The 26742-nt window shown below is 39.8% G+C and overlaps 1 protein-coding gene across 3 annotated transcripts in view; it reads right to left on the bottom strand.

Annotated features, from left to right (window-relative positions):
• Positions 1-12040: 12040 nt before the first annotated feature.
• ntng2b (netrin g2b) overlaps positions 12041-26742 on the bottom strand; it is a 70895-nt gene continuing 56193 nt past the window's right edge. For all 3 annotated transcript variants that reach the window (XM_030742816.1, XM_030742815.1, XM_030742813.1), the window contains 10 exons: positions 25846-25926; positions 25563-25667; positions 25345-25425; positions 25131-25229; positions 24535-24645; positions 23765-23851; positions 22641-22715; positions 19500-19667; positions 14380-14514; positions 12041-13239 (listed from right to left, as the gene is read on the bottom strand). In XM_030742816.1, coding sequence (XP_030598676.1) covers positions 13016-13239; positions 14380-14514; positions 19500-19667; positions 22641-22715; positions 23765-23851; positions 24535-24645; positions 25131-25229; positions 25345-25425; positions 25563-25667; positions 25846-25926 — 1166 coding nt within the window. In that variant the 3' untranslated portion in view covers positions 12041-13015. The remainder of the gene's footprint in view (positions 13240-14379; positions 14515-19499; positions 19668-22640; positions 22716-23764; positions 23852-24534; positions 24646-25130; positions 25230-25344; positions 25426-25562; positions 25668-25845; positions 25927-26742) is intronic.

Raw genomic sequence — 26742 nt, forward strand, 5'->3', positions numbered from 1 at the left:
AGCCGAAAATAAACCTGTAGATGAAAGGCTAAACAAAAGTCAGCACTGAAAGTAACTCATTAGCAGAGGAAAATGATTGTAATTGCTTAGTTTCTCATTTTGGATTGGTTCTATGGAATATAATGGGTGCCAGTTAGCACACCTCCTCTCCTTGATTTGGACTGAAAATTCTCAAAAATTATCGGAAGGATTTTTGTCTCCAGGGGATTACTAATTTTGAGAAACATCGGATGGAGTGCCGTGAAATTTACATATACATGTATGTCTCCATAACTCAGTAACTTTGTTTAATTCAAATCCAAGTCACATGTCTTCCTGCACAGTGGTGTTGACTTTTTAAAACTGGCACCTATTGTTTTCTTATTTTAGAAAAAGGCATTTCTTTTTTCCATCAGTATACAGTAAATGCAGAACTGAAGCTTTCATTTGATCGTTTAGACGTGTGACAGTAGCTGACACAGTGCTCTGCCATCCATGAAGAAGCTCCAGGAGTGGGATGACTGTGAGGGGAGTGTTTGAGAGAGGCACGCAAGAGCAGAGACCGCAACAGAAATGGAAATATATTTCCTAACAGAGTGTTCAACAAAGGCAGAGCAGCTCAGGAAGTCTTTTAAAAACTAGAAAAAATGAAAACAAATGGGGGAAAAAAAGTCATTAGTATTCATGCTATCACAAAGAAGAAAATCTTTTTAAAGGAGTAAATCTTTTCTAGCAGAAATACAGACGGGCAGAGTGCTAAATATAGCTCTTTACACCCAAATGTAAATACACTATATACCCTGGTTAAAAATTTACACAGCATTACTTTTACTGACTTTTTGTATCTCTTTGTGTCGTCAGTTTCACTAAAAAGGATGTTGAGATCAAATTGTTTTGCCTTTAGGTGTCTTCAGGTGACTCAAACGACAGGTGTGTCATTGCCAGAGATGGTGTTTACTCTGCAGAATCGTGCCTTTCTTAAATGTCAGTAATACTTTGTTGGTGCACCAAACTTCCTGAGCTGCCAAGTTCTCTCTCTCTTGTGTTTTTTTTTTTTGCTGCACTTTGTTTTGACCTCCACATTGCTGAGTGGTGTGTTTCTCTCAGATCTCATTTTTAATCAGCTCAGTTGGACAGGCTGAAATCAGAGAAGTGGGTTCGTGAATTCCCTCTTGATGCTCGCACTGAATAACTCTGTAAACCTAACTGCCTTGTTGTGTGACGGCTCAGCAAAAGACCCAAACAAAAGACACCAGAGACAGGTAAATATAGAAAATCCAAATCTATAAAACCAGACATTTGTTTTCAAAATAACAGAGGTCATAAAAAAATACTTTCAGAATATTTTCTATTTATTAAAATTTTCTACAAAAAAGTCATTTTTTGTGACAGTTACATTTCAATCAGTTTTTGATGTTTTTTTGTAGTGTACACATCACAGGGGATTTAAAATCAGACAATCGAGATGTGATTGAAGAGCAGACTTTTAGTTTTGAATTCAAAGGGGTTTAACAAAAATTTTGCATTAACTGTTTAAGAATTACAGTCATTTTTATACACAGTCCCTCCATCTTTAGAGACTCAAAAGTAATTGGAAAAACTGACATCATTCTCAATATAAGGATTATTTTTAATACTTGGATAAAAATCTTTTGCAGTCAAAGATTTCCTGAAGTCACTGCCAGGCCTTTACTGCAGCGAACTTCAGTTCCTGCTTGTTTGTGGGGCTTTCTGTCTTCATTTTTATCTTAATAACTGAAAAGCATGATTTGCTTAGCCATTGAAAATTATCCCATTACTCTGGCTTGAGAAGCTCTTGCTTTGGTTGATTATTTATTTGCACTATGAAGCGCTTGTCTGATCAGTTTTTTCATCTGTTCAAAGATTTTTTTCTGGGACTGTGCCGGCTCTTTTAGATGTTCTCTGGCAAAGTCTAATCTGGCCTTTCTGTTCTTGAGCGTAACCAGTGGTTTCCACCTCTGTGTTTAAAGTCAGGTGTCTCATAATTGTAGTGATGCGTCTACCTCCTTTCAAATGTGAAGCAGTTGTTAACCAAGAAAATGATTGTGCGATCATCTACTTTAGTTGTCTTCTGCAGTCTTACATATCTTTTTGTTTTTCTGAGCTGGCCAATGAATTAAATTCATGCCAAATTTTTATTAAACCCCTTGAATTAAAGCTGAAAGTCTGCTCTTCAATCACATCTCAGTTGTTTGATTGAAAACCTCTGTTTTGTGTCATTGTTTATCTGTACAGCTTGAGGTGCTTGGACTCTGGAACTTGAACCTGGATGACTGTGAGGAATGACAGTCAGGTCCCTGGTGACCTTAATGGCTAAAGCTCCCTCATATGAATAAGTGTCTGGTCTGCAGATGGCGGCGCCCGGCACCTGTGATTGTGGCATATCATTGCCAAAACAGATACCAGATGCATCAGTGATAAAAATGCAAACATATTCATGCTCAACTTTTCATGCAAACACTGAAATCACATTGTAGAGGTTCAAATAAAATTCTCTTCATAACCATTTTACTTCAGTGGGCCTTGATGTGTTAAAAAGGCCCACATTGATTCAGAAACCTAAATTTGTGTAATAATGATGCCAAACACTAGGGTGACTATAGTGTGATTAAAGAACTCTCAATTCCAATAAGTATGTAATAAAGCTTCCTGTCACTTTGATTATTAAAGACCAGCTCATATGAAACAAACAGTGGCTATAAAGCTATCCAAAAATCTGTCGTCTATGTTTTTCATCTATATTCTACATTTTTCCAATGTTTTTTTTCCAATTTTTGATTTTTCTGGTTTCAAGTTGCTTTTTACAGACGCTTTTTTTTTTTTTTTTTTTTTGTGAGCTATGCATTTTTATGGTCCAACACAGAAACAATGAAAATGAATTTTTTTCTAAACAGCTTAGTGTGCAGTAGCAGGATGAATAATGATTGATACATGATACATTAGAGCTTTAACAGTGGAAACAAAATGTGATACAAATCACTACTTAGGACAGAAGCTTATTGACACTCTGGCCAAGCTGACCACTTGTTACTAAGAGGCGAACTCTTTGATGTCTGGGCCCTAGAGTTTAATGAGCTTTGCCAATATACTACCTGGGAGTCTGAGCCCTCCATACGTCGAAGATGATGCAGTTGAAAGTGCCAGAACAAGAATCCATTTAAGCACACAGTCAGTAATGGTGTATTTCTACTAGTGAGTGCTGCAGAACAGTGCATCCATCGATGCCAAATTTAATCTACTGGATGCTTTGCGGTGGTCCAGGGGGCTTCATGTGGGGCCAGTGAGCTTTTAGGACCAATTTTAATTTGCAGCTGTATTTCAGTTTAAGGCAAGCTTCACTAAAATCAAAGTGGAAAATCTTGTTTTCTCGCACTCTCATTACTGGAGAGTTGTGGGTTGGCATGTTGGCATTTGTAAATCACTGGTGTATTTCTTGCAGTAGCACCTGGAATCGGTGGTTCTAACTTTGTGGTTCCTTTCTGGCACCAGATTTTCCCCCACTAGAAATGTGTGGAACTTGGTCGACAGCAGACCGCAGCAAGTGGATGGGCAACCAGCTTTGAGAGGGGGGCATTTGGCTCAAGTCACTTTGCTATTAAAAACAAAACAAAACAAAACACTATGCATATTCACAACCATATACGCACAGTACATTCATAGGTAAATATAGTCACATTCATAAAAATGCAAATATCTGTGTTAGATGGCAGAGGCAAAGCAGGAAACAAACAGGAGAGACATTTTCTTTAGGTGCAGAAGCCGATCAGTGATCTCACCACACGCACACACACACACACACACACACACACACACACACACACACACACACACACGCACACACACGCGAGCAGCTGACTGTGAGCGCACAAAATCCTCAACACATTTCCATTTGTCTTGCAATTTCCGAGTCATGCTTTAAAATATCTGCACAAGCTGATGAATGACCTCTTTTTAGTTTCAGAGACATGAATACTTCCCAAAGTCTGACCTGCATCGGCCCATCTGCTCACTGTCCTCCTCAGTCATGCTGGTTTCCACAATTTCTGCAGAACTAAACTACTGTGAGCCAAATGATTAAAGTGAGTTTGTACTGCGATAACTTATAGGCGATATGGGTGATTATGTTTTTCGTTACCAAACTTTATGAATTAGTGTAACTTATAGTCAAAGTGTATCAGTAGAATTCAGCTGAGGGGGTCACAGTGTCATGGACCCCTGAGGCCCGTCCATAACATCAACGCTGGTGTGGAACCAGTTTCAGATCAGACTGTGTTGAAGGAAAAGAAGTATTTGCAAAGGCCCTTCTTACTCCAACGTTGCCTTGGAACTTTAAAATTTGCACCTCAGACCATTTGCCACAGCATGGGAATGGTGCAATGCTATGCTAAAAATGTTAAGTTTATACAATACTGCACAATAAAGAGGGCAAAAATACAGAACTCTGAAAGTGTTTTAAGGCCACTGCTGTGAAATGAGAACAACAAATGGGAAATAATACACACAGGGACCATGTCACCTCCACGAAATAAACAAGCACGGATTTCCTCAAAAAAGGTGAGTCAAACTCACATCTCATTTGTCTTGTTTTTCTGTTTCTCAGCTGCTTTCAGGATTCATGGTTAAATGTGGCACCATTGTTGTTTGTACAATCTTTAACCCCCTGCAGTGAAGTTATTGTGGAGGTTTTGCACGGGCCTGTGCAGTGATGGAGACCAATCAGGCATTTATAGCTTTCCCAGTTTGGCTTTTGTTGTTTGCTCAGTCACCTGTTGTCTCTGTGATGATTTCTAAAATGTGCAAAAGACTAAATAAGAAAAAAAAAAAAAGTCATAATTTATCCATTTGTATTTTGTAACCTGTGTTGCAGTATTGTAGGTTTTGTCTAATACTGTGCAGCATACTGAAGTCGTGCTTTTTGTTTGAACACAAACTTGTTAATGTGCACCAGCTTTTGTGTTCTTTTTGTGGCCCTTTTAGTATGTGAAGGTGAACTTTTTTCAGTTTAAGGTCTGTAGCAGAGGCGTTGTTACAATCTTAACACATTGGAGGCTTAGTAAGTGCAGCATTTCTCTCAGAGTAAAATTAATTTTGGATGTAAGACAGCATCATTCGAGATGCAGTCATGCAAGATAGTAGACTGAAGATTGCCAATGCTTTGTTTCAACTGAGAACCGACCCACCCTGGTCTCATAGTCGCTGCTTCTGTTGTGTGACAAAAGCTCCTTTTAAAATGAAATAAAGTGTCTCGTGTATCTGACTCATCCGTCCTCTGCCTTCCTAATTGTTTCCTATCCTTCTTTATCCCGTGTTGCTTGTGAAAACGATGCGGTCAGCACATGCCAAAAAAACCTGATTGCAAACAGAGGTGCCTTGGAATCAGTCTTATTCATGATGATTTACTCATCTATCTGTCCTGTGCGCACAGTGCCCTTGACTGTCCAGGCCAGAGCACACTCCAGTTTGTCTCAGCATCTTAACTCCTCTCTCGCCCTCTCTCTCTCTGTCTTTCATGCACAAAAGTGCTTTTTGAAATACACTCTTGCAGAGCATGAGTTTCATGATTTTTATGGCATAAATGGAGAAACAGTGACACACTGTCCTCTCACGTATTTATTGATGAATGATTTGATAAATTTGAAGCTGGGATCTGTGCCCGGGCATGGCATGCAGTGATCACAGCAGTCAAACAAACTGGACTTTGTGCTCAATCAGTCGTGCTCGGGTACAGTCCAGGTGACCTAGAGTGAGTACTCCCTTTTTATTCTCTCTCTGTCTCCCTCTCTCTTTCTGTCTTTCACTCAGGCTACTTTATCTTTTAATATTTTTCTATTCTTGCTAACAGTTAATATTGTCTAAGGGGAAAGCCAGTGATGCTGAGACATTTCATATGTGATAGTTGTTGTTTTTTTTAAAGTAAAAATCAGAAAATTCTGTGATAATTAGAGGTCATCTCCAAAATTGGAGTTTCCTGCTAATTGATAGCGTAATAAAGCGATGCTGTGATCTATAAAAGCTGGAGAATTTACTGAAACACGAGCAGAACAGAAAAATAACCCTGTTCCTTTCAAGACACACCAAACTGTTACCAACAGTAGCCTTTAAAAATGCAAAAAAAAAAAAAAATGACTAGAAGGTTTATCACAGAAAGCGCCCTTAACATTTCCATATGTTTCTAACAAGTATGTGAAGTGGTAGTTCCTGAAGTCCACAGACATCCAGTTGTGCATTTCCACATTAATGTATGATTGCAGAAGCAGCAGAAAGGCCAGGCATCTGAGCCTTCAAGTTTTACAACTGGTATTTGGAGCGCTGATGTCAGAACCACTACTACCCCGAGCCTGACAGCTCAGTGAATTGACAAAGATTTTATTTTCTTGCCTGAAGCACAGACAGTTTAAGGGTTACATGCTGCACAGCAGTGCCCATTTCTCAGGCATATGCCAACTCGTTTGAAATATGGGACACTGATACTTCAGAAGTGTGAGTGGTAGTAAAGGACAGTATGAGAAATAAGGCAAAGGAAGACAGCCAGTCTAAGAGCCATTGTGAGCTCTTCCCACTTGCTTATTCATCAAACAGCCTACCAACAATAAAACTATCACCTTGAATGTTTCGGCAGGTTGTGACAACAAGGTTAAACAGTTCATTTTATGTGGCAAAAGCATAGCAGGGCAAATATAATGTGTAGCTTCATATGTAACACACTTTAATGTGTCATTATCATTGAGTGTTCATCTTGAATTCACCTTTCTGGAGACGACAAAGACGGTAAGTCTGCATCTTTTGCAGATGTTCCACCCGTGTAGGGATCCACAAAGTTGTTGGTATACGAGGAGGTGGAAACCGGCTGTAGGGTTTTAATGTCGTCTGTGAACAATCTCTGGCTCAGGGTGAGTGTTTCTCTACTGCGTTGTAGGGTGAAGCTGCTTAGCCACGTTCTTGTGAACACAATATCTCAACATGGAGTTTATAAGGGGTGGGGGGGGCAGAGTTGGTCATTGCAACATGCAAACAGGCTGTGACTATATTACAGGTGGAAAAGTTGCTTTATGTTAGTGCAGCTAGTTGAATGTGTTTATGTAATGCTCTGGTAGAGTGGCTAAAGGTCAGTTTATTCTTACACATACATTTTTACATACAGTCATTTATTTTCTATATGAGAATGCACCACTGACAGCTGCCCCGCCCCACCACCACTCTTTTACAATATCCATTATGGGCATTAGTGCCTGCTGTCAGGAGCTGCACAGCTGCATAGACTGCAGCTCCGGGTAGAGATGGGTGGCTGTGTAACCCAACAGCGAGCTGTTGTACATTCATGACTCTAATGATTAGTTCAATAAACTAATATTTAATGCACAAACACTGTTTCCCCCGGTGAAATCTCAAGAAGGTATAAAAAAAAGATCCTGCCTGAATTCATTTCGCTGGCCTTGGTCTGCATTGCATGCTGTTTTCTGAGAGAAACACGTGCTTAAAATCAGCAATGATACTGTATTATTTGTGTCATATTACAAGCAACAAGCCACATCTGTGTTAGTACAATATCCCCGCTCTCATTAGAGCAGCTTCTTTGTGACCCAGCATTAATTTGAGTTCCTCTTTAGGTAGATTGCATTATTATTGACATGAACTGGCTGCTCCTGTGTTCATAAATTTGTGCATTGTTAGGAGATCATTTTGGAGTCATGCCTATGCAAATATTTCACTGTCCTCTCTGCAGAAAGCAGGACGTACTTGTAAATTTGGTCAGTTCATTTAATTATTTTTTCTTTGTGTTGGGGCTTGTACCCAATAACAAATTAAAATCAGCTTGGCGATGCTGATTTTTCTTCTTTCCTTGCTTAAATATGCGTTTTTCCTCAAAGCTGTAGGGTAGCATCGTACAATCGGATCTGTATGTTTCACCTGTAGTGAGCGTTGCTTACCTCCAGCATACATCTGCATCCAGCTTATTTCTTCTTGACTACAGTCAAACATGTGAAGATATATTTATTTCAGCAGTTCTTAACCTTTCCTTTCCAGATTGTACACATGTGCGTGAGAATGGTTACCTTGTTGCTAACCTCCTCTGCCTTTGTAAGTGGCTTAAACAGTTCAATGTGTTAAAAGAGCGATCAATGCTTTATTCTACAGCTTTAGTTAATAAACCACTGTTTCTCAAAGCAATATTGTTACAATTAAAGAAAATATTTGCTGCTGCTTTTAATTTGGTGTTTTCTTGCCCTGGAGCTCAGTGTTTTTATTCTCCCCTCGTGAGTTCATGCACAGTGCATTGGAGTCCTTCACTTCTATGGAGGTTACTAAGTTATAGTGCACTGAAGACAAAATTAAATGGAACATCTGCAAGATTTTAACACGTTTTCCCCAAAATTGTAAACAGCAAAATACCAAATTTGACCTTGTATGATAAACTCATCACAGCGCTGTCTGTCTGAATGCACGCAGTGAGATTAGTGGACAGGCACATACGACATATGAGTGTGTATGTCTTTGGTATTTCTTTGGGCGTTTCTCAGCTCACTAAAAGACCTGTTTGAAAGAATATTCCAAAACGCAAAACCCTGACAAAAATGAGGGTTGCCAACTCTCACACGGTCTCTGTGATAGTCTTTCCTCTGAGTTTATCACACAGCTTTTTTTTGGAAATGCTCACAGATTGATAAAAGGCAAGTTGTCTCATTAATTGCTTATGATAAGGGAATAATAAGCAAATACATTTTACCCAGAGGCATGGTTTTATGACTTTTACGTTTTCTCTAGTTTTGCATTTTCTGATTATGCTTCTGTATTATGTACATGTTCAGGTTTTAGTTTCATGTGTAGTTCTGTTCTTGGTGCCAGGTTGGTTTGTGTCGTATTCCTTTTATCCCGGTTTATTCCTGCCTCCCTCATGCTTCCGTGGCTGGCTTAGTCCTCGTCTCTGTGTTTTCCTTTGTGCTTTGTCACGTTAATCTTGTCTCCCTATTCAGTGGCCTTCTTCCTGTCTTATTTTGATAGTCTCTTTCTCGTGTGCTTTGGGTTTAGTTCTACTTCCCTCGTCTCTTTGTGATTTCAGCTGCTCTCCCACCTGTTGCCTGTTCCCTTGTCATCCTGTGTATCTCTCTATCTCTATATATCTATATATATATCTATATATATATATATATATATATATACATAGTCTCAGTCTCCCCTCGTCCTTTGTTGTGTTCTCCCTCATGGTTGTGTGTCTCCTTGTTCCATGTTTCCTGACCTTTCTGGATTATTTTCTCCTGTTCACCTACTCCGTGTATTTTTGTGAACGAGCTCAGCATTAAAGCTGCTTTATGTTTATGCCAGTTTTTGGAGTATCGCGTTTGGGTCCACATCCTGCCTGCCACACAGCCCAACTTTGACATTTGCTACAGTTTACTAAACTCTCTATGAATACTTATATATATGGAGCTGCCTCTTAAATTATCACAGCAACTATCAAAATGTCCACCATGGTAAAGACTGCTGTTGCTTTAACAGATTGATGTGGCCAGCAATGATAGATCTATCTTCTGTTGTAAAACTCTGTACGGATAAAGTTACAGTAGATTTGTTTTTACATGTTTGAAAAAGCCTGGAGAGTGCCTCAGAAAACAATAACTAATGTTACCTATATGTATTATTATTGATTTATCCCTGTTTTCCAGGGAGGTGACGTGAATAGATGTCACAGTATGAACAGAAACAGAGTTATCAAAACATGTCAAGTCTGTGCTAGTTTCCAAAAAAACATGAGGTGTTCTGTCAGGCTTCTTCCAAAGGGATTGTATCTAGCAATAGTTTGCTAACTGTTTTTGCAAAAGATGATGAAACACGAGATCAGCTTCAGTAAAACCCCGGAGAAACACATGACCCTAGAAGAGAAACCAGGTCATGTACAAGACATGGTAGGCTGTACAAAATATGACTCGCGGAGACCCCTGGGCACTAAACATGGGGAAGATGTGCATCCGCAGAACAAAGAATCTTCAGAAAAGGAAATATTAGGGCAATAAGACACGGAAGCCTCAAGGACCCATGCGAAATCTGAAAAGCTATAAAAAAATTTAAACAGGAGTCGGTGCTACAGCTGGGAAAACAGAGCAGAGACGACGTGGACAAATAGAGACATTTTTCAGCAAACTCTGAGTCACATTCAGGAGTCACACTCAAGATGATAAAGACAAACTTCAGCTGTTGTTCTGTGCCTCTGATCTTAAACAGACACACACACCAGCCCATTTATAAGATCACAGCATTCAAGTGTTGTCTTTGTGGTATGTATGTGACACTATATACTTACTTATATGCAGTACCATCTTTTTAGGTGAATGAAAATGGTTGGCTGTATATCACTGTCAACTCTGAAATTTGATTTCACACAAACTCATTCTCTATTAAAATATATAAAGCATGAACATAAATTAAAAGATTTGTTGCTTTCTCACTAAATATTCAGCTATTAAGAGTTGAAGTGAGAAGAGGAGCCATCAAAGCGTTCACGCTCATTCATTTTTTATATATTTCTGGGTTCGTCTCAAACACAGTGTTGCTCTGCTTTAATTTTATCGGGTAGATTAATCTGAATATTCATTAATTACTATAATAAACCCCAGTGTTAAAAGGGCTCAGCTATGCCTTGTATAGAGGTATCATGGGGATATCTTATGGTGTCTGGCACCAGGACAGCAGAGCCTTGGGGTCCTGTGGGATACAAGTGGAGCCTCTATGGATTAAGCTTTTACCAGCACATCCCACGGATGCTTGATTGGACTGGGATCAAGGAGTTTGGAGGCTAGGTCAATTCTTTTGGCCCTTGTTTGGTTCCTGGGCTGTGCAATGTGGTTAGGAGCACTGTCGTACTGTGGGAGGCCACTGCAACAACCTTTTGGTGGGTGGTCTGTGGCAAAGTAACTCCCAACAGAAATCCCAGAAGCCAAAGTTTCCCAGCATCATATTATATTGTAACCAGATGACCAGCGTTATTCATAGTTGTGGGCTATCATGTCTATTTTATTTTATATTCATCTAGACTTAATCATGTTCTTCTGGTACACAAGTTTGATATTTGTACTGTGTCTAAACCTCACTGCACACTCAGTCAACAATGCATTTTTTTCTCAGGAGGAGTATTACCTGCTCTTTGATCCACAATGAAACGTGGGTTTACATCATTTCTCAGTGTTCTACATTCATAAACTATTCCTTCCCAAGTCTCAGCTCTTGACACCATTCAGGCTCAGAGGGGATGAGCCCTACACACAGAATTGCTAATACAGCTACCAGCAGCTCAGACAGAGGGGAGTAATACCAGAATCCCCGTCTTGTCATTTCTCACAGGCTTAGTCTCGCTTTTATCTGTGATGTACACTGTATCCTAATGTAATGCCGCATTCATGTAGCTTGATCCACTTTGTACTTCAGCTGACTCAGCAATAGAATAAGTGTAATTAAATTGTAGTTTTGCGTAGGGTAGACGCTTTTTTCTTGTAGCCTTGAAAGTAGAGAAGAGTGAAAGATGAGAGATCTGGCCTCAGGGTCAGCCCCTCGGTCACTCGGGGCTGCCGCGAATCGCTCCATTGTTTATACTGTGGAAAAGATTTTTAATTAGCTCGTTATTTGCACGGCATCTGCAAGTGACATTTCCAGATATAAAAACTCTTTTGCAACTTTTATCAGAATAAAATAATTTATATTCTCTTGACAGGAAACAGTTCTTTGTGATTGTCAGACAGACTATTGGAGGATAAATTGGAATAATCCGCTTGCAATAATAAGCATTCAACACTATGTCCAACGAGAATAAAATAGATAAAATGAATGACTTGTAATAATGCCTTTTTTTCTTTTTTCTTTGTTACTTTTTTTTTTTTTGGTAACACCCCCTCTCCGCCCTACACCCCTGATAAAGAAGATGATTAACAGTAAAGTAATGGTGGACACTTATTGAATGAAAAAAGTACAATCAAGAAGGCAAATTAACAGTCATATTTACTGCAAGGTTTAGACTCAGTGTAATAAAATGCTCATTTGGAATAGATGTAAATGTATTTCTTTTTTATAATTTATTGTAACTCCAAACAAAAATAATTTCTACAAAAAATATTCAAATAATGTCATATAATATTGATACGTGGTTCATATCTTTTCTCTCTCTTTTAGACTTCTGATTAGTTAAATTCTTTTTCCTGAATACTGTGTGAAGATTAAATCTCGCTAAGTGTGGCAACAATCACTCATTCCTATAACAACCATAATAGTGACTAATGTATTATAATTCATAACCCCCTGGATATTATATAATATGTATAATCTCAGCAACTGCTAGTGGGCACATTAGATACAATGACTGAAGATATTTAAAAAAAAAAATGCAGCAGAAATAGAATAAATGTAAAATCAAGTCTCATCTTTTGAGAAAAAAATGAAACCTGGTTAATATACTATGTAGGCCTCAGCAAAAGGATCAAACAAACACCTCTCTGTTCGACCTTTGTCGACTTGTTTCGTCCTCCACGCACCTTGAACGTCAGTCACAGGTAAGATCCTTAAGTTGACCAAGAAAGAGAGAAAAAAAATGAAAAAAGAAATAAAAGGTCCTTGTGTTTACAACAGCCATTCCCTTTGATGTGAAACAGTGGTGATTTAAGTGTTTGCTTTTTGGTTTGATGCACATTGTTCCAGCTTAGGAATAAAGGGAACAGTGGTTGGTATGATTTTTTTTTTTTTTTCCCCTTTTTTGACTGCATCTCTTTTCTGAGGTCGCTCATATTTATTCTCTGTTTGTCCTTCGCACACCTGAGCACACACCCAGTATCATTACAGTCCTGTGAAGTGTGTGTGCATGTGTTTGAAAGGGGAATGGGGTTAGGTAGTGGTTTGTGAGCGTGTACGCTTAAAAGAGTGCTGCAGTGTCGGGTCCATGAGTGGGACGGCCCTTCCTATTCTGGGTCACCCGTCACCTCTCAAACACACTCATATACACACGTTCTAGGTCTGAGGGGTGGGGGATTTTCGTGGCTCAGTGGGGTGTTAATGTGGCCAGCAGGTAGGTCAGCAGAGTGCAGAGCAGCAGGGTGGTCGTGGAAGGGTGTGGCAAAGAAGCGCTGTTACAGTCCTTGCCCGCCTCACAGCGAGAATGTTGGCACAGTACCCCCTTAAACTCTGGAGGACAGATGCACTTCTGGTTCTGATAGCACGTCCCTCCGTTCTGGCACAGGAGCATCTCCTCGTCACAAATGTTAGCTGTGAGCAGAAAAGAAGGCAGGAAAAGAAAGAGCAGCAGAGGGAGAAGTAGTGTAGGGGATGGAGGGTGAAGGATTCGTAGAGGTAAGGCGAATGGGAGAGACGAGTTGTGAATAAAGAGTGCGCGGAGAAGTGACAGAATGACAGGTGGTAAAAGGATAGTGGGGGAGTAAAGAGCACAAAGACGAAGGAAAGATGTATGGCAAAGAAAAAGACAGGTGGAGGGATGATAGAAGGGGCAATGTTAGACAAAACATGATAGGAAACAGAGATACAGGGGGAGGAGAGGAATCCAGGGCAGAAAGAACAAAGTAGAAAAGAAAGAGCAGGAAGGAAGGAGGCAAGATAAATTCTCCAGTCTTTGCCTCAGGGACTACAACAGGTAACACCTGCCTTTTTTTTTTTTTTTTTTTTTTTTGTTTTTGCAACCCTTTTTCTCTGACTGTTTTTCTTGAGCATGCACTTTCTGAGGGTGAGATCAAAATCACTGTATCAAATCTAGCAGAAAATACATGTATGGTATCTGTTAAGGAGTGTTGCAGAGGAACGGGCATCATTAAAATGCTATAAAAGGCATTAGGAACATAAGTACTTGAGTAGCTGTACCGCATAACATACTTGACCTAAAAATGTTCTGAGAGAAAACAGGATCCGGCTTCCATGACAAGAAGTAATTACATGTGCTAACATTTTTTTATTACACCAAAGGTAATTGGTTCTGTTGCCTCAGAGTATCTGGAGTAAGATGTCAAACCTAAAACAAACTGTACTACCTTTTACTGCAGCGTGCCCCACATTGTAATAAAATAAATGCATTTGTCTGTGAGGTTTTAACAGACAGATGCATTTGTTTTTGTGTGTTTGCATGTGTGTGTATCTAGATAGGTGGGTCTACTTGAGTCCAACGACTGGATGGTAGATGGCACAAGGAAGGCGTGTCCCTATAATGGGGTTAAGGTGGGACAGAGTCATCAATTAGGCTGATGTTGCTAATGAGGTATGCGATCTATTCCCAGAGAGTAAAGAAAACATCTGGATCTGTGCGAGCTAACCGGATGCAACACTTGCAAAGGTAATGGAAAGGCTGCGACATTTCTCAGATTTTTTTAGACCACCAAAAACGAGTCTCCCCATACTCACGGTAACAGCCTTGTTTCCAGTAGAATCCTGCCACACAGTCGTCACATTTGGCCCCCGTGGCCCCGTCTCTACACTGGCAAAAGCCTGTGCCGTTGCACCGGTCATGAACAGAACCCATCTGGTTACAGTTACACTCTGAAAGAAGAGAAAGGTAGAGAAGAGAAATAGAAGGAGCCACTTGGAAATGCTTACTTCTTTCAAATTTGGGGTGGTTTAATCTAAAGTTGAAATGAGTTTGGCCCAAAATCTGCACATTTGTATTCAGACCACTGAGCTGTGTTTGATATTCAACAGCCTCAGAGCTCTGGTACTGTGCATGTGAGGTGGAGTCTCTCTAAAGATGTCCCAGAGTGTTTAAGAGATTCAGGTTTGAATTTGAGGCCATTTTCAGCCAGAAATATATTAGTGTTTTGCCCACAATGTATCACCTTGGTAAAAAATTCTGATGTAAAAAAGCTCGGGAGGGTTTTTAATTTCATTTTTTCATGCAGAACTCCCTGATAATGTGACCAATGTAGTCACATTATCAGGGAGTTCTGCAGTACAGTATTTTCTGCAGTACAAAAATACTGTGTTTCATTTAAAATTTTAGATCTCACAGATATCATTTTTCTCAAACAGCAGAGCACAAATTTTCAAGGTCTACTTGAGGTTAAACAGTCCCTCAACAAATCCACTACCATGTAGCACAAAAAACCAATACCTGTCCAACAGAGGCAGAAAGACTTTTCTGATGCATCTCCAATGTAAAAGGAATATGTCAAATATCATCTTTGCAGTACTGTGTGATGTATGTACAAACATACAAAGTACAGAGTTTGTACCATTTTAATGAGCTTGAAAGTCAACATTTTGTGTGACCACCTTTATTCTTCAACACAGCCTGAACTCTCTGAGGCAGCTTTCTTGTAATTTCTTTAAGTAGTCTTCAGGAATAGTTCTCCAGGCCTCCTGAAGGATATTCCAAAGCTCTTCTTTGGATGTTGGCTGCCTTTTGTTCCCTTCTCTGTCAGCAGTATGATCCCACAAGCCATTGCCAATCAGATGCTTTCAAGATGGCAAAATGTGTGCATGGATCAAAATCTGATTGTACTTTCTGCATTCATAATTCCTTCCATTTTTACAAGATCACCAGCACTACTGGCTGAAATGTAGCCCCAAACCATGACAGAGCCTGAACAGTGTTTTAAAGACACACTGCAGTCCATACTGAGATATGCCAAGTTTCATCTTTGGGAATCACCTTGCTGGTGCAAAAATACTGTTTTCTGTCTGTCAAACTGTGGAATGAATCAGAAAGCCTGGGGAACTATTGCTCAAAAGCACTTTAAAAAAAATTACAAGAAGTCTGGCTCCTTGAAAGGAAAACAAAGAAATGAGGGATGGCTCAAGACATTTGCACACTGTAGTACTGTGGGTCTAATGAGGTATTACTATGAACAGGCCAGGATTTTACATTAACATCTCTATATTTTTTTAGTGGGAGCACCATGGTGCACCATGGTGCTGTGGTGGTTAGCACCATCACTTCACAGTAAGAAGGTGCTGGGTTCAAATCCACAGATCAGCTGGGGTCTTTCTGTGTGGAGTGTGCATGTTCTCCCCGTGTCTGCACGGGTTCACTGCAGGTACTCCAGCTTTCTCCCACAGTCCAAAGACGTGCACATTAGGTTAATTGGTGATTTTAAATTGACCGTAGGTGTGAATGTGAAAGATGGTGTGAAATGGTTGCGTGTCTCTCTGTGTTAGCCCTGTGATAGATTGGAGACCTGTCCATGGTGTACCCCACCTCTCGTCCTGTGACAGCTGGGATAGTCTCCAGCCCAACTATGACCCTGAATTGGATAAGCGGAAGAGAATGGATGGCTGGAACGTAATTACCAAACCTTCCAGGCAGTTTTTAAATTGGGTTACAAACTGCCTATGCTAGAGAAACAGCTGCAAAGTCACTAAATACTCCATATGTACAGTGTGTTGTGAAGTCCTCCCTACATACTTGCTGTAGTTTGGTTAAAACACACCCAGTTCATTTGTCTGCTTACTGCAGTTCACTTGAGCTGATGTGAGGGCTGTCAGTCAGTGCACAGTCAGAGTTGAGTGGAAATGAGCAGAAAGTGCTTCTCATTTCTTCACAGTTTTGAATCCTCATTTTACACACACACACAGACACACACACACACACACACAGACGCACACACACACACACACACAGACGCACACACACACACTACATATACTTTTTTCTAAATGACTTTACTTTCACTAGTTATCATTATCAAAAATAAATATATTCATAGAATCTGGTTGATACTTAGATCAGTGAGAGTTGGTATCAGTTGAACTAATGTTTCTCTCATAACTTGTAAGCTGTACATTCCCTTCTAGAAGTATTGGAACAGTGAGGCCAATCCCTTTATTTTTGCTCTAGACTGAAAACACTGGGGTTTGACATGGTTACGCGAACAGGTTACTCCCTTCAGTCTCCTCTTTGGTAAAATAGGGTTTAAGTCTGGAGACTGACTAAGCCAGCTCCTCCTGCCCCTGATGAACTCCAGTGTGCTTTGGGTCATTATCTTGCTGCATGATGAAGGATCTCCCAATCAGTTTGGTTGCATCTTTCTTTAAATTGACAGACAAAATGTTTCTGTAGACTTCTGAGTTCATTGTACTGCTGCCATCATGCGTGACATCATCAGTGAAGATTAATGGACCCATCCCAGAAGAAGCCATCCACACCCAAGCCATGACATTACCTCCACTGTGTTTCACTGATGGGCTTGTATGTTTGGGATCATGAGAAGATCCTTTCTTCCTCCAAATTTTAGCCTTTCCATCATGTTGGTAAAGGTTCATCTTTGTCTCATCAGTCCATAAAACTTTGTTCCAGATTTTCTGAGGCTTGTCTCTGAACTTCTTGGCAAATTCCAGCCTGGCCTTTCTGTTCTTGCTAATGAGTGGTTTGCATCTTCTGGTGAAGCCTCTGTACTATTGTTCATGAAGTCTGGGAACAGTACATTGTGATACCTTCACTCTTGTCCTCTGGAGGTTGTTGCTGATGCCACTAACAGTTGTTTTAGGGTCTTTCTTTACAGCACTTACAATGTTTCTGTCATCAGCTGCTGTTGTTTTCCTTGGTCTACCTGTTCCACATCTGTTACTTATTACATCAGTGATGACTTTATTCTTCAGGACATTCCAAACTGGCTATGGCCAATGTTTGTGCAATGGCTCTGATTGATTTTCCATCTTCTCTCAGCTTCACAATTGCTTGTTTTTCACCCACAGACAGCTCTCTGGTTTTCATGCTGGTTACTCCTCTAACTATAAATGCACAGTCTGCACAGGCAAAACCCAAATCTGAAACTGAGTGTAGACATTCAGCACTATTTATTGTTTGAATAATCGATGTAGCAGGACACACACGGGCAACAAAACACACCTGTCAGTCACATGTTCCAATACTTTTGCTCACAAGAAAAATGGGTGGCTTCAGACAAAAGCCGCCATCTTCTGAACTGCGTATCAGATCCAGATGTAAATACCTGGAAATAAAAGCTGAGATTTTGATCTTTTGTTTCATATTGATTTATTTTTTATTTATGCCAAAACTAAATGTTTTCAGTCTACAGCAAAGATAAAAGTATTGGCCTCACTGTTGCAATGTTTTTGGAGGGGAGCGTATCTTGTCTTTTGAGTAAACCCCAGCTCAGCTTTAGTAATTTATTTAAAAAATTTTGTATAAAATATTCATAGAAGTAAAACAAGCCAAGAAACTCAGATTAAGACAACCACAGCAATGTGGTTGGTATTCCTGTTTGTGGGTCATGTGCATGAGTGTTGGTTGACTTTATGGGAGCGTTTGTCTGTGAATGTGTGTGGAGAAACTGAGTGCAAATACATTTGTGTTTTAAAGTGTTTGGCTTCTTGCTGTAGAGAGGCTGGTTTGAACTGATTTCTGTTGTCACACTTGGTGTGCCAATGTGCTGGCAGATAAGCTAATGGGACTTTATTTGTGCTGACTCCAAGGCCTGGCCCTGTGTGTGTGCCCTGACCGTGGCGAGTTTACCCTCCAACCCCCTGCAGTCCATCTAGAGACAGATCCAAATCAACACCAGATTTTAGCTCCACAGCTATGCAAACAGAGTGACCTCTTATCAGGACATCCCCTTAATAAAACAAATATACAGTGTCTTGCATATTACTGCAAATAGAAACATAAAACATTTTTTTTTATAGTACAGTCATGAAAAATTCCAACAGTTATATTTATGTTTTTCGTCGTTTTAGTTTTGCATGGTAGAACAGAGGACATGATATGAGTTTAAAGAGTTGACTTTTAGCTTAAAGGATGCCTGAGGGTGTTCACATTAGTACTGGGTGAGCAGTGTAAGACTTCTTTTATTCATACTGTAGTCCACCAAGCTTCAGGACAGCAAAGAAAAAGCCTTAGAAATTCACAAAGTTTTAATATCCAAAACAATAAAAAAACTTCTCGACTGGCCACATCAGTCACCTGAGTATATTGTTGCGCTTGCTTAAGACCACAGTGAAAGGCAAGAAGCCCTTGAAACAAGCAGAGTTTACATCACACACAACCATGTCATCATTTATGTTGTTTGATCAATTAGAGCAGCTTTAAGATTTTGCTAGAATTTTATATTCCCTGCAGTTTGGGGACAGTTTATAAAAAGGGCTGTTTCTTCACTCTTCCCTCTGATATTGGATGTAAATACACTCGGCTTGAATCTGACAGCGCTTTAATCCCGTAATTATTGTGTCTCCTCTAAATTCTGTGTGCTGGAATGCAGAGCCAACGCAAGCAAATATGTTTTAAAAAAGTGTCACAATTGCCGCTGGAAAAAAACAAACACTTTCTTTGTTTTTTATGCATTAAAATTTCACTGCCACACTACTTAGAGTTGGTAATTTTGAGTTTAAAATGCATCATCTGAGCAGTCGCTTGAATTTTTAAAATCACCCAATGGATCTTCTTATGTGCTTCAATGTCAGTCACACACAACACACACACGCACATACACATCCTCAGCTGTTGTACTGATGCACCCCCCCCCCCCCCCCCCCGCCCCTTCCATATTCTCGCTGTTTCCCAGCAGACTTACCGATGCAGACGCTCTCATCATCCAGTTCGGCAGAGGCGTTGCGGTAGTACCCCAGTCTGCAGTGTTGGCAGTTCTGGCCCCTGGTGTTGTGCTTGCAGCTGACGCATGTGACGATGTTCAGGTAGTCGATGTAGCTGCAGCGATTGGAGTGGCCGTAGCACTCGCAATCTGAAAGGAAAGCGGCAGATTTAAAATTTCTTCTTAGGTGGAAGAATGAAAAAAAGATATTTTCAACTCCAAGTTTAAATGAAGAAACTGGGATGGGAGAGTCTTACATCCTCATGGGTGTTTGGGGTGGATGGAAGGAAATGATAAATGAGCTGCACTTACATAAATGTCTGAAAGTTTTACTTTTAGATGTGAGTGAAGAAACAAATGATGCTGTGGGTGTTATATGGCTTCCCTTTCTCACTCTATATTGGTTCAATAAAGACAGACCACTCCCTCTCCATTACTACACTCACAGGTTTGCTGAGTCTGCTTCACTGTGCTGCACTGATTACTGATGGGAATTCCACTATCCTGGTTGTGTGTGTGTGTGTGTGTGTGTGTGCGCGCGCATGTTTGTTTGTGGCTATGTGTGCAGCTGTGTGACTACAAGCATGGTAATTGTGTCTGGGAATTTAATTGTGTTACAGAATGAGCAGATTATAAGATATAGAATAGTAACCAAGGGAATTAGTTTGAGGTGAGTAGCATAGTGAGTGTTTGCAGACTGCACTTGACAGTATGAAAATAGTTAAGATGAAAACTCCCCTACGTTCACGGCTCGATGATGATGTTCTGAATAATTATAACCCTGTTTCCAAAAAGTTGTAGTTGAAGTAAACGCTGAACAAGGTCAGGTTTACCACTATGTTGCATCTGGTCTTTTTGAACAATGCTTTGCAAGTTTTGTGAACTTGAAGGATCAGTTGCTATAGTCTTAAAAGAAAAATGTTAATGATACAGAATTCAGCCGCTCAGCAGTTCAGGACTTCCTTTATAATGTTTTTTAATGAGTGGCAGGTTTGGAATGAAGGCTGGCCACTTTAACACCTGAACTTTTCAGAGCCATGTTGTTGGGGTATGTATAGACTGTAGTTTGGCACTGTCTTATGCTCAGTCACACAGGCCTAGAGACCTTGGCAATGTCCAGTTACAAGTTAAAAGTATGAAGCTCCTTTTTTTCAGCTGCAAAGCACGTGCTGCACCAAGAACCTCCTTGTGATTGCTTTGGTTGCTAGCAGTTTGCTAAGGTCACCCTTTGTTTCAATGGAAGCTGCCGAATTGTCCCAAACACTCCTGAGTCATAGCAAAACTTAATAATGTGCAACACAAACCAGAAACAGAGCCTTTGCACTTTAAAACTTTACTTTAAAAGTGCAAGGGCTCCGTTTCCGCTTTGCAAGTAGTTGCTGAGTGTTTGCAGACAAGTTGCAAAGAGATTTTCAGTGCAGTAGCATATAACGCTTTGCAGCCAATTTCACCTAGCAACAACAGCCCCACAACTACTTGCTATAACATTTTTCCAGTAGTGACCGGTAGTTACTAGGAGGTCACCAACTTCTCTCTATGCCTGTGTTAACTGGGCCCTTACTGAAATAATCAGGACCTTGCAAAATGTCTGGCTGGCAGCAAAACCTTTATGTTGTTCAGCAATAATTATGTCCTCACAGGTGTGCAAGTTATCTCCTGGCACTAATGCACACTATACTTACCATATAAACTTTAATTTTTTTATTGAAATATCAAGTTAAAAGTTGCTTAGTTTTGAATTTGTCTTGTAAAAAAAAAAAAACATGCATATATGTGCTTAAATGTGCAGAATGTGTTTCCTTATTCATTATTGTGTATTGTAATTATCAGTCAATATAACAAAAAATATTGTGACAGTAATTTTGGTCCTATAGCTCAGCCCTACTCTCTCCTCTTTTTACTGTTGGTTTTTCATTTGCACAGTTTTAAATTTCCTTTTACAAAGTGCTGCACAATCTGAGCTCTTAATTAAAATTTCTCTTTGTAATTCATGAATTATCTGTGCGGATTTGATTGCAGGTTTTACTCCCTGTGCTTAAACACTTGATAAACTATGAGTTGTTTCAAATTTCACACCCTAAAACCAAAAGTAAAAAAAAAAAAAAAAAAGATAATATGGAGAATGGTTTAAGACCTCTGTATAATTTTTCCACAGAGAGAGAAATGAAATCTGGGTATAACCTAGTGTAGGATCTGAATCGTGTAGAGGGGGTGTAAGGAGGGGTTGCTCTACAGTCTCACTACGATTATCTTGGATGAGCCTGGTACCTAATTAAGGTTTTATTAAGCTTTAGAAGTTGGCTGCAATAGTGTGCTGCAAGGCATCACTGTCCTCTAAAGAGGCGTTTACCAGGCATGTTTATGCAAATACACATTTAAATGCACATTAAAAAGTCGGAGTTTAGCTGTTTAATCAGCCGTCACATTATTATTTTATTATTGTTTGGTTGATGATGCCAGCTGAAATATTAATGAGCTGGTTTAAAGGAAGCCAGCGAGAGGAGCACAGTAAAGTGCCTCTCTCAGCACTGAGGGAACCATGCTAGCAGTGGGGGAAGAACTGCCTAATTAAATATAAATGGCCAATTACTCCACAGACTAGAGAGGCAATGGGACATTGTTCCACGAATTAATGTAATGAGTCAAGATGCTGCTTTATTGGTATTTATCAGTTGTGAACTGTTAACATTAAATGACAGTTATATTGCTAGACAGTGAGAGAACAACCTGCATCAAAGAATCTGTGAGGTTTGAGGAATAATGGTGCATTATGCAAATAACCATCCTTTCTAAAAATCAATAAACACAGTGCCAATGCAGGAAACTGTTTGATGGTTCAATATGAATTTAGAGCCAGATTCTTACCTTGATCATGCACATAAACACAACCACGAAGGAGCCACAGATGCACAGAGAAAGAATGAGTGAAAGGAAAAAGCAAAAAAGAGACATACAAAGGGGGGAGTTCTTCCACAGGCTTTCTACTTGAAAAACACCATCCACAGTTTAGTGAAATGACAAAAAAGACTTTAAAATACACTAACCCAAAGAATCCAAGGGATTTAATTAAGCTCAAGCTTTCTGTTTTGTTCTTCAGACCATGTGTTTGTGTTCGTCTCTTACCTTTGAAATCATCATATATGATCCCAAACAATTGCTTGGCCTGGGGCTCTCCTGAGATCAAGAGTTCCAGAAGCCCTTGAGGGATGAAGGAATCTCTGTTTAAAAGTCAGCTCCAGATCATTCACTGTGCTACAGCCATCTAGAGCACTATAGCTTCACACAGCAGGAGACAGTATAGCCTAAAGGTCAGTGTCAGTACTATAGAGGTGCTTATTGGAGGAGGTGGCAGGCATTCCCACCAGATCCTGCCTTAAAGAAGGGGGTTCCTTTGTTCTTTGAAGCTGACAAAATCATTACCTAGTGCAGTGTTTCTTAGCTGGTTGGACAGAAGATTTACAAGCATTTGTATGTAGAGAAGAAAGTATAGTTATGTTGCACTTGGCTTTGAATTTTCAAGGTAAATCGAATATGACAGATAAATATCAAAATTCTTGTAATATCCAGGTTGGAGCAGCAATATGACATGTTTTAAAGTTTTTAAGATTAATACCTTCAACTGTTTCTGAAACGCTCCCAATTAATTATAGCCGAAAATGCCAAACAGAAGTTGGCACAGCAGTCTTGCAAGAAATATTCAAGCTCATATTGTACCAGAGGCTACGGAAGAGCCACTAATCTCCCCACAGTGCAGTCTGCTGGGCAGAATAACCTCCAAAGTAAAGAAGGGACAAGAAATATTTCATCCACATCAATATAGAAATAACAACAGATATTTGGACAAACTTATATTAAATATTATGATAAATTATTTAAAGCTACTTGGAAAATTTGTGGCAAAACTGTTTCAGTTCAGAGAGAAAATAAAATCCAAAACAGTGGGACACGTTTAGCAAGGCTTGTGTTCAGACTTGTTAGAAATGTGCATATTTTTTTATAGAGACATGGAGAGATTTTATTTTCATATGCAGATGATGAAATCAGTTTAAATATATAGTTAAGAAAATAATGAATCAATAGGGGGGCTCAAATGAATAAAGTCATTATATTTCATGGAGCATCTTCCGTGCTGGTTTTTATAACACTTAGGATAAATTCAGGACGGTGTCCCCTGTTAACCTCATCATGATAAATTTGAGCAACCCGAGATGAATCACTGGGTGATTATTTCATGTTTCAAATCCCACCTTTCCTTTTCCCTTTTTTCTTCTCTTCTCTGTCCTCATCCTCTCGACCACCTCCTTTCCACTCTGCATTTTCAATGCCACGGTGCGCTACAAATGAGCAACAACTCAGAAATCAATCTACATCGGCGCAGCACACAGATTATCTCAGGTCGTTTTACCAAACACAAAGGCTACAGATATCAAAGAGATTTGGGGAAAAACCTTTGCTAATGCAGATCATATTCAGGCATTCTAATGTAATATAATATGTGTTCTCTCTGCATCATAATCTGTTGATCAGACAGAACATGAGGATGTTTCAAAATGTGGGAAAAACACGGAAACAGCAGATTTTTTTTCCCCCAAGAGCATCTTCAGTGTCAAATTCATCTTCCTTTTCTACTCTGCTCATTTATTTCTGTGTCATCTGTTCTGCTATCTGCTTTTTCTGCCCAGTCCTTCTGCATCATTCATTGTCTTAGATAAATATAAATATATATATATATATATGTGTGTGTGTGTGTGTGTGTGTGTGTGTGTGTGTGTAAAAAAAATGGCTCTGCTGTTGCTAACAGACTTAGATTTAGCCTTATGGTTCATGTTGACAGACAGGTCATCACGTAGCTGAAGACACATATTTAGTTATATTTTCCAGTTTTCATTTTTCACTGCAGGCTGCCAAGGTTAAGTTATGGTAAAGGTTTCCTCTACTGCTGCATCAAAAGTAATTTACCCTTTATAGCTTGTGTAACTCAACCAAACTCTGAAAGGGCTACACATAAACAAAATACCTGTTCTTTCGGCTTTCCTTTCGTTATGCTCCTCCTCTTGCCCGTGGTGAGATGAGATTTTTGTTTTGTGACCATGAGTCTCATGTATGAGTCCTTCGAAATTGTGGGAGACTGAAACACCACGGTCATCAGTGACACATCAAGGAAAAACGAGGTATATTTTATAGTAAAATTGCTTGCACACCACATCAAATAGATGCTTTCTCTTTCTGTTTTTTCCCCGTGTTCATGTGAGGTTGGGGATTTGTGGCCCTGAGTCTGGTGTATGTGTATATCCGACATGTGGTGGACTAACACACCAGAACTAAAAAAAGAATCATATAGACGGATAAAAATAGTACACTCTAAATATTAATAGTATACTAAATATTAATTAAACAATGTCTGCAGTCCTACCACAATTTCTATCCCTACATCAGTGTCTCAGTTAACACGATGCAGCCATTAGTTTGAATTTAGTTACATTTCCGCTGTTTAAAGTAACCCAGTTTTTAATACTTGCAGTTGCTAAGTTACAGTAAATATTCAGCTTATAACAAAAGTTTTTGTACTGCATATTTAATTATGTAAATAAAAAATCTACCACCTGCAAATACCTTTTCTTTCTCTATGCCTTTCTTCCTCGTGCCCAGACGAGGCTGTTGATGTTTTGTGGCCATGAGTCTCATGAACATTTCCGGCAGCTCTGTGGTGGTCTGAAATAGTCGTTGCTACTTTAATAACTAAAACGTGGAAACATTAAAGTTTATCTACTGCTCATCTTCAGTCACTACAGGCTATACAAACTACCACTATATCTAAACTATATACCTCGTCTGTGCGTATGCTCCTCCTCCCCATGTTCAGATGAGGTTCTGTGGCCGTGTATGTGTCCCTCAGACTTGTGTGAGACTGACAAAATAATTGTCATCAGCATTAGAAGCAAACATTTCTGCTCTTTTCAGCACACAGGGGGCTACTACAGGTGTACTGCAGTATATATGTTAAACTATTACAACACTGCCAATCGCACATAATATATCAGATACCTCTTCTTTCTGTATGTCTCTCTTCCTCCCTTCCGTGCCCGTGCTCAGATGGTGTTATTTTGTGGCCATGAGTCTCATGTACATGTCCATGAGGCTCGTGGTGCTCTGAAACAACCGTTGTCATTAATGCAGACACTTTAATAACTAAAGCTGGGAAACAATAGCCTCGCATCTGAGAACCTATTTGTCTCTACAGGGAGATTAAAAATTAAAGTTTATCAACTACATATTTCTAACACTACAGGCACAAGGACATATCTACCACTACATCTAAACAATATACCTTGTCTGTGTGTATGTTCCTCCTTCCCGTGTTCAGATGAGGTTTTGTGGCCATGTATGTGTCCCTCAGAGTTGTGTGAGACTGGCAAAATAATTGTCATTAACATTACAAGCAAACATTTCTGCTCTTTTCAATATTAGGGGGCATTTTGTTCTGAGAGTTGCTAAGCTTATCTGACATTACAGGTGTACAAGAGTATACACTCACCAGCCACTTTATTAGTTACATCTGTTAAGCTGCTTGTTCATGCAAATATCTAACCAGCCAATCATATGGCAGCAACACAGTGTATTTAGACATATACCAGTCAAGCACAACATTATGTCCACTGACAGGAGAAGTGAATAAAGTGAATGATTATCTCTTCATCGAGGCACCTGCTAGTGGGTGGGATTTTGTCTTCAAAGTTGATGTGTTGGAAGCAGGAAAAATGGACAAGCGTAAGGATTTGAGCAAGTTTGACGAAAGGCCAAATTGTGATAGCTAGAAGACTGCGTCAGAGCATCTCCAAAACTGTAGCTCTTGAGGGCTGTTCCCACTCTGCAGTGGTCAGTATCTATCAAAAGTGGTCCAAGGAAGGAACAGTGGTGAACCAGCGACAGGGTCATGGGCAGCCAAGGCTTACTGATACACATGGGAGCAAAGGGTGGCCTGTGTTAGCCGATCCAACAGACGAGCCAGTGCAGCTCAAACTGCTGAAAAAATTAATGCTTTGTCAGGATACACATAGTGCATCGCGGTTTGTTGCGTATGGGGCCGCAGGACCAGTCAAGGTGCCCATGCTGACCCCTGTCACCCACCACAAGTGCCAACAATGGGCAGATGAGCATCAGAACTGGAGCACTAAGCAATGGAAGAAAGTGGGCTGGTCTGATGAATCACATTTTCTTTTACCTC

The sequence above is a fragment of the Archocentrus centrarchus genome, chromosome 12, assembly GCF_007364275.1.
Source record: "Archocentrus centrarchus isolate MPI-CPG fArcCen1 chromosome 12, fArcCen1, whole genome shotgun sequence".
Taxonomy (NCBI): Eukaryota; Metazoa; Chordata; class Actinopteri; order Cichliformes; family Cichlidae; genus Archocentrus; species Archocentrus centrarchus.